General features: G+C 47.7%; 1 protein-coding gene across 1 annotated transcript; it reads left to right on the top strand.

Annotated features, from left to right (window-relative positions):
- The first annotated feature begins 326 nt into the window (after nt 1-326).
- LOC118889755 (arylacetamide deacetylase-like 3) lies at nt 327-7,430 on the top strand. The gene is given in 7 exon segments (XM_036842172.1): nt 327-453; nt 456-493; nt 3,274-3,454; nt 3,457-3,489; nt 4,801-4,848; nt 5,168-5,182; nt 6,661-7,430. Coding segments are annotated over 7 exon segments (1,212 nt in total).
- Nucleotides 7,431-8,661: the final 1,231 nt, after the last annotated feature.

Raw genomic sequence — 8,661 nt, forward strand, 5'->3', positions numbered from 1 at the left:
GTGGAGGGAATGGTGTTTGTGATGTCCATGGTGACTTATCCAAGGCCATTTCTAGTAGCAATTCCAGGATGCAAGCTCAGACTTCGGAGCGCTCCTTTCCAGCTGCAACAGGTTGCACGAGCCACTTTCTCCTCCACATGGGCCCTGTCCTGGAACCAGACCCTCACCTGAGTCTGTGACTCACCTGGCTGGACCAATGCTTGCAGGACATGGGGAGGCAGTGGGGGCAGGTTGTGATGTATAAGTGGAGGAGGTCTGCTGGCTCCCATCCGAGTCCGAAATAGCCTGTCCTGAGCACAGGCCTCTCCCGTGGTGGAATCAGCAAGATGTTCTCACTCCTGCTTCCGGTCCTTGCTACAGCCTGCGTGTTCTCCGCGGGGGTTGGGCTGTGGGCTGTCGGCAACCATTTCCTCACTGCAGACATCCCTGCAGCCGTTGGCCACCCCGTGAAACTTCAGTCCTCCGTTGCTTCTTCCAGCTGTTGGTGACACGGGTGAGTTTTGTGTTTTATTTGTCTGCTCTGTCTGAGGATTAAGGAGGGAGTTGGGGAAACACGCGCCAGAATCTTCTAGTTGAATTAATAGTCGTATCATGGCGGTGGAGGCTGACAGCATATTTCAGACCTGAATAATTCCTATCGGGTAACATGGTCCTTAACCTCTTCCTGGTGTTTCTCAGGCTGGACTGGGCTAAGAGCCACAACATTCAAAAAATGATTCGCTTTCTCAGGTAAGAGAGAAATTCCATCCTGCCTCCTGTCTTACTTTCTTCACGGCACCCACCACTCTGTGAAGCTGTGACGATAGGAATAATCTTCACAGGGCCCTTGTTACTACCTACCTGCTACCTAGAAGCAGCCAACAACACAATAAAGAAATGTAGCAGATGGGTAAATTAGGACAGATGAGCAAAACTACAGAATGTGACTTTTTAGAGAAATATTTTGCTGCTTTTGAGAGATGGAAAACTGTTTCTGTCCTATAGTCAGATCCCGCTCATTGTTGTTGGTGTGTGTAATTTAATCAGATCCTTGGAAGTAGACCATGGTGAGGATCGAGTACATGTTGCCAATAAGGATTTGCTGTACTTTTCAGAAGGGCTGACAGAGACTGAATATAGAAAATATGTTTCTTTTTTTTTTAAAAGAGAGTAGTCATCTTTTCTTTTTTTAACAATTTATTTATTTATTTATTTATTTTTGGCTGTGTTGGGTCTTCGTTTCTGTGCGAGGGCTTTCTCTAGTTACGGCAAGCGGGGGCCACTATTCACCGTGGTACGCGGGCCTCTCACTGTCGCGGCCTCTCTTGTTGCGGAGCACAGGCTCCAGACGCGCAGGCTCAGTAGTTGTGGCTCACGGGCCCAGTTGCTCCGTGGCATGTGGGATCTTCCCAGACCAGGGCTCGAACCCGTGTCCCCTGCATTGGCAGGCGGATCCTCAACCACTGCACCACCAGGGAAGCCCTAGAAAATATGTTTCTTAATTCTCTTACTTCATGAAAAGTGATTGCAAGCACCTGTTCTCACTGCAGACCTTGAGGGAGGAGAACCCAGGAACCAGTTTTCTTACCTGCAGGGTCAGCTTTTACAAGATGGGATGGTTCAGTCCTGGGGTTTTTCTGGCCTTGACTCTCATAGTCTACACTCCAGGTTTCCAAATATAGTGACTCGGTTTCCTCATCTGCAAAATCAGGGAAAGTAAGAGACCCCACTTCAGAGCACTTGGTGGGGATGCAACGAGTTAATCTATCCAGAGTGGGCTTTACATGCCTGGCACAGAGTAAGCCGTTCATAAATAGTAGCCTTATTGCTATTTTTTTGATTTGTTTTTTTCTACAAAGTTGTGTTGTGTAACTGCTATGTGTCATTCTCCCTTTCCAGCTCGGAGGATCAGTGATGGGCAAGAGAAATAAAGTCCCAGACAGAGTCGGCCTGCAGGGAGTTTGGACACTCGTGGCAGTGGGAGGTGAGGAGGCAGCAATAAATAAGCAAACTCACTACAAATAAACCAAGTGACCGAGTGGCAGGTGCTGTGAGGAGAGTAAAACAGGGCAGTAGAGTGCAGTAGGGCTTCTTAACCTGGGGTTCCTAGAACCCTCCAAGGGTAACAGAATGCAAAGAGCCCATGAATTTGGATGGGGTGGAAATTGCCCCCTTTTCACTAACCTCTAATGCAAATGTAGTATTATTTCCTTGCATTATGCATGAAGGGGACAAACTACCACTGGGATAGCAGAACCCTTGACTTTGTCACCAAGAGGAATCACGGATATCTTCAGAGCATATTATAGCTACTGCAGAGATTGCAAAAAATCGCATATGTGCCTCATTCCTTTGAAATTATGATAGTATTAGACCAGCCACTAGATCTTCTATTTAGTGTGCTAATAAGGAAGCATATAAGGTATATTATTACAGCATATTTACTCTAGTATTTTGATAACCATATTTCAGTAAAATGTAATAATCCCATGTATTTTATTTTATGTATTCAAAGGTATTCTGCAAAAAGGTCCACGAGCTTCACTAAAAGCCAAAATGGCCTTGGTACAGAAAGAGTGAGGAACCACTGGAAAGAGAGTGCCTGGGGGAGAGCCCACATTACTTGTTTATATTTATTTTTTATCATGCAAACTTACAGACAAAACTCAAAAGAGACAGAATAATATAAAGAAGCCCCAGGCACCCAACCCATAGCATTCGTGATTATTGACTCCCAGCCAATGTCATTTCATCTGTGCTCCCACATTTACCCTCATTCCCATTTTCTCACGAGTGGATCCTGGATATGGTATTACTTTATCTAAAACTATTTCTGTAGGTATCTCTAAAAAATAAGAACCGTCTCCCCATCCCTTTTAAAAAACATAACCACAATGCAGTCATCACGTCTTAAAAATAGCAGCAAATGCTCAAGATGGCCATTATGACTAGGGTGGTCCAGAGGGCCTCCCTGGGAAGAGACGTCCCGTCCAGGCTGAGGTGGGAGGCGTTCCAGGTTAGAGGGACCCTCGAGGGGCGGCCAGAAACCTGGTTTGTGGGGCTGGGTGTCCAGTGTCTGGGGAGAGAAGATGGAGAGGGGCTGGTGCTGGGGCAGCGTGGGCCTGGGCGGGGGCGGATTTTCTGCAGGTGTGATGGAGGCACAGCGCGGGGACCTGCAGGGCTGCGGTCCAGTCTGCCCTCCAGCCGCTCTGCGGAGGGTGCCGCGGTGGCAGGGCCCCAGCACGGCACACGCTGAAACCCTCCGCGCCCCATTTCCTCTTCTCTCACCAACAGGGGACGATTTTTGAGAAACTGAGAATCTGTTCTATGCCCCAATTTGTCCGTTTCATTCACGATCTGGCGCCGCTCAAGAAGGATCCGGATGGGATAGTCAAGGACCTCTGGTACGGGATGATCCCCGTGAAGCTGTACCAGCCCAAGGCGTCCTCAAGCACCCTCAGGCCTGGCATCGTGTTCTGCAAGGCGGCGGGGGCATCGTAGGGAGCTTGAGTAAGAGTCCTTCCCTCAGACCACCCCGCCCCCCACCCCCCGCCCGGAGTGTGATCTTCTCAGAGCGGAGCTGGGTGGACACCCACCTTCCAGCGGGCGGTGGCGCTCCCGTCATCTCCCCAAGGTCTCAAAGCTGCTATTATGACCAGGACAGTTAGCGGGGCCCAGATCATTCAGGCTAAGATATGGAGTGTATTGACCACTTTCTGGAAGTGAGGATATAGATATATATAGTACCTATGTATATATATATAGTACCTATATATATATAGGTACTATATATATATACACAATATATATGTGTGTGTGTGTATATATGTATATAAATATATACAATTCATGTAACATAAAATTAACCATTTTAAAGTGTACAGTTCAGTGGCATTCAGTACATTCAAATGTTGTGTGACCACCACCTCTATTTAGCTGGAAATAAGGATTTCAAAAAAAATAAAAATAATTAAACACACAATTGTGTTTCACAGTAGCTATTGATTATGACAAATTCTGGTACAGACAGACAGTTTTTCTCAACTCTTTTTTTTTTTCTCAACGAAGAGTTGAGAAAAATAAATGAGGGAAAAAATGCGAAATTGAGACAATGTTATTGTTTTAATTTTTTCTGTCATGAATTAGGGAGAAAAACCACCTTTATATAGTGCTTTCTAATCTGTGGAATGCCAGGGTCGTGTAGTCTTTGAGAATAAGGGATTTAATGTGACCATGGTTTTGATTTGGTCTGCATTATCAATGATAGTAATAGCCAATATTTATTGGTTGACTTTTATTAATATTAATGTTTACATGGCAGATACTGTGGAAGCTGTGTATATGTATGATCTCATCTAAGCCCCCAACAGCCCTATCACTGTCTTTATTCCCATTTTGCAGAAGAGGAAATTGAACCCCAGGGAGGTGAAGGGACTTGCCCCCTACCACTTCAGGTCAAGCTAAAAGGAGGCAAATTTGGGATTTGAGCTTGGGTCTGAATCCAGAGCTCACCCCCTGAACCACTGTGCTCCATGGCCAGACAGCTTCTCAGATGCTGTGAATGAATTGGAGAATTGATGGGGTTGGTGGGGGGTGAGTCTTAGAGAAAGTTGTTGAGACAGTGCCACAGAGGAGAGCTAGTGAGAAGGTTGAGAGAGGAAGACTGCTGAGAGCTAGAAGAGAGTCTGCAAAACCTTGTTAGAATCAACCTAGGCACTCCGTCCGTCATGGTTGTTAGTGAGAAGGGGCAGTTGAGGATGGCTGGCAAAGGAAACCCACTAGCCTTCCTAGCTTGAATGTTTCAAACCTTTCATTTTCTAGAAACTCACCATGGCTTATGCTGTCATTTGTGCAAGAAGAGTGACTCTGGTTCTAGCAGTTGGGTGAGTAAGGGGAAGACAGGGAGGTGCTGGGATTCCAGGAGTGCCAGGGCAGTGATGGGGAGGGAGACTGGGGGTGGAGGGACAGCAGGAACAGGGGACGGGCTGGGAGAAGCCAGTGAGCAGGAGGGCAAGGAAGAGGGAGAGGAAGGGAGAGACAGGGAGAGGCAGAGATGGGGCACTCCTTCCTGCGGGTGGCCCTTAAGTATGTTTAAAGGATGCCTTTTGAGCACTGCATCATCTGGAAACTGGACGGGGTCGGGGAGTGGTCTTTGTGAAGCAAATACAGTGCAGAGCTTCACAACCAGTGCACATCTCGGTAGAACACTCTTCACTGAGCAGAACAGCCCTGCGCATTCCAAACTCTTAGCACCTCCCTCCACTAAATGTCCACAGTGCCCTGTGCTGTAAGCCCGACAACTTCAAACACTGCTACATCATTTCCAAGTGCTCCCAAGAGGGAGGTCCACCCTGGTGAGAGCCACAGAAGGAAGCAGGAAAAATTAAAAAGCCACTGTCTCTCTTAACCAATCTGGGAGTGTCACCACACAATCTAGAACCTCGAAGGGGCAGGAGAGACCTGGGACGGGCCCTCCCTGGGTCTCCACATCAGGCAAACTGGACACATGTGAGGAGCATACTGAACACCATAGTGGTGTGGGCTCGCCCTCCTGCCCTGCTGCCTGACACATCGTCGCCAGGGCCAGGGTGCTTCCTCCTGATCAAGCACTTCCTGAAGTTTCATTTAAATGCAACATGCCATAAAGAAATATCCACTGCCAACGTCTTGGTGGGAATACAGCCAGTGGAATAAGTAAAAATTACAGAAGTCAGTCCTGGATGAGAGAGAGAGACCTGGAGAAACTCCCCACTTTACAATTCTTGCCTCCAAAACCATTTCTGCAACGGGATGGAAATCTCGACCCAGTTGTTGGCCACTATATGCCTTACCGTTCTGGTTGCGCTGAACCAAGAGATCATCAGTAGAATATACTAGCAAATCCCTGCAAGAAAGTTATTTTATGACTCCAGGGGAGATGGCGCTTCGGAGTTGAAAGCGTTGTTGTCCCAGCCTGAACCTAGGGTAGCTTAGAACAGGGAGCATCAGAATAGAAATGCCTGACAGGAGATTTGTTGAGTCCATAAAGTATTTCCTTTTCTTAAAAAAATTAAAGTAAAAAAAAAAGTGAGGTCAGCATTTAAAATGGTGAAATTTCTTGCCAACCCCAGATTTCTGGAATCTCTTGAAAGATGAGGCGGTCTAGCACTGCCAAGCTGGCGTAGCCGCATGAACATGGAACCATGGTCTGGAGTGGGCGTGGCTGATCTGGAGGGACCGTATGTTAGCTGCTAGCCCCTTCTGGTATTTAAGTCTTCAAGATCCTTCCACAAAACTTGTGAGCATGGCAGGATTACTTAGAATCTACACCCAAGCAAGCCTTATAAAAGAATAAAAACAGGTGTGAGTCAGGGAAGCAGCATCAGGTAGGTTCAGAGAGCTGGGGATCATGTTGGCGATAGCTGAGCTGTTGACCATTAGGTGGATGTCAGGGCTCGTGTGGTCACAGACTGTCCCCCCAGTTGGCATTGAGACAGTGGGAATAGCATACCACTTTCTGAGCCTACATGTCCGGCACTGAAGGCTTTATGTTTGTCACCTAGTTTAAACTTTCTACCTTAATGTCACCTGCCCAGGCTTCAGAAAAAGAAGTTAATGGAAGAAATCTGGGCTGAAGGATGTTAGACACAGGTGTTTTTGGCTCTGTGGTGAGAGGAAACTGTGTTCCTTACTTCCTTTTCCGATATCACAGGATGCTCCAGCATAGGTTTCCGGTGATAGTAAGAGACTCCATGGTGGCTACCGTCCACTTCTTGAAGTCCTTGAATACATATGGGGCAGATCCAGCCCGGGTCGTGGTCTGTGGTGACAGTGTGGGTGGGGGCGTGGCAACAATAGTTTGTCAAAACCTTGTGGACAGTTCTGATCTCCCCAAGATCCGTGCTCAGATCCTGATCTATGCCGCTCTCCAAGCCCTGGATTTCCAGCCTCCTTCTTATCAGCAGAACAAGAACGTTCCACTGCTCAGGCAGAATTTGGCCTTCTACCGTTGGTGTGGTTACCTGGACATCAGCCCCTCCTGGAAAAGCACCATATTGAAAGGAGCCTACTTGCCTGCCGAAGTCTGGGAGAAGTACAGAAAGTGGTTGGGTGCAGAAAACATTCCAGAGAAGTTTAAGAAGAGAGGCTACATGCCCCATGAGCCCCTGAATGAAACTGCCTATCTGGAGACAAACATCATTCTAGATTTGACGAACTCACCCCTGATTGCAGATGATGAAGTAGTGTCTCAGCTCCCCAAAGCTTGCATCGTGAGCTGTGAGTATGATATTCTCCAGGACCATTCGCTGTTGTACAAGAAGAGGCTGTAGGACCTGGGAGTCCCAGTGACTTGGCACCACATGGAGGATGGTTTTCATGGGGTGTTGGTCACCCTTGACCTGGGCTACTTGTACTTGCCCTGCTCCATGAGGATTCTGAATGCTGCGGTCCATTTTATAAAGGAGTTGTGACCATCTTTCCTTCCTGCTGCAGTTGTAAGAGTGTGAATTCCGCCATCATCCAGTTCCCATTGGGGCTCCTTGTTGCTGATGTAGGATGCTGAGTAGGGCTGGGGAGAGTGTTGAGGATGCCATCTCCTCTTGATTCAGGTTCTAGAATCCTAGAATGCATGTTTCTGATATCTAGAAGGAGAGCAGTAGAAGAGACAGGTTTGGGAAGAGGGTGGGGCTCTCTAGCCATGTTCACTGTAGGGAAAATTTGAGCTGACATTCTTCAGTGACCATTTGCAAGAGCGAATGAGCATATAAAGATGGCTCATGGCCTCCCCGAGGGAGAGTTCAGGTGGCTCAGGCTGACCAGGCTGTGGGCAACAGGAGTGTCTACTTGGCTGGGCCTTGGAATAACCCAGGAACATCATGGGTAGTCTCATGGGCCTCATCCAATCTGGCTCAGAGGGCAGGGCTCTGATGTCCTAGTGCTGGGTGGACGTGGAGAAACTGGTCTCATCCTCTTCCTCTGCGTACACGGTGACACTTCTCCCGCCGTTCCTCTGCCTCTGAGCTCAGAGTCTCAACTGCTGGGCTGGAAGAGTGAAGACGGATTGGGTAGGTTTTCCATGATGGTGGATACCTAGTGGCAGATGAAGACTGGAGCCACCTGACTGGCGGAGCTCTGGAAATCTTGGAGTCAAAGTCAGGCTTCCAACCAAGGCCCCGGAAGCAACATATTCGAGGACCGGAGTCCAGAGGGAAGCTGAGTCCCGAGTCAGAGACCCATGAAGACAAAGTCTGACCAGACTCAACCATGTCCACAGTGGAAATCAAAGGAGGGCCCAAAGAACTGAAGACGTGTTAGTGAGAACTGTATCTGTTTTAAGACACAGAACCAACTCAAACTGGCCTAAATCAAAGAGAGAATGTATTGGCTAATGTAGCCACAAATTCCAGGGATAAATCAGGCATGATTTGATCTAGGAACTCAAACACTGTCACCAGCTGCCTTCTCTTCTTTTCTCTAGTCTATGCTCTTCTGTGTGAAGTTCACCTTCCTCTCTCTATATTGTGGCCCTGAGTACCTCCATGCTTGTATTCTCCCAGAGTCAAATCCATTATTATGAACTTGCCTAATTCTCAGCAGTCCCAGTGGAAATCACATTGCAACTCGATGGCTTTCTTGGCTTTCTGAGTGGTGTATCTAGTTGCTAAAACCAAGAGGATGGAATGTTATGAGTGACTAGCCCCA

This window comes from Balaenoptera musculus, chromosome 1 (assembly GCF_009873245.2).
Source record: "Balaenoptera musculus isolate JJ_BM4_2016_0621 chromosome 1, mBalMus1.pri.v3, whole genome shotgun sequence".
In the NCBI taxonomy this organism is placed as follows: Eukaryota; Metazoa; Chordata; class Mammalia; order Artiodactyla; family Balaenopteridae; genus Balaenoptera; species Balaenoptera musculus.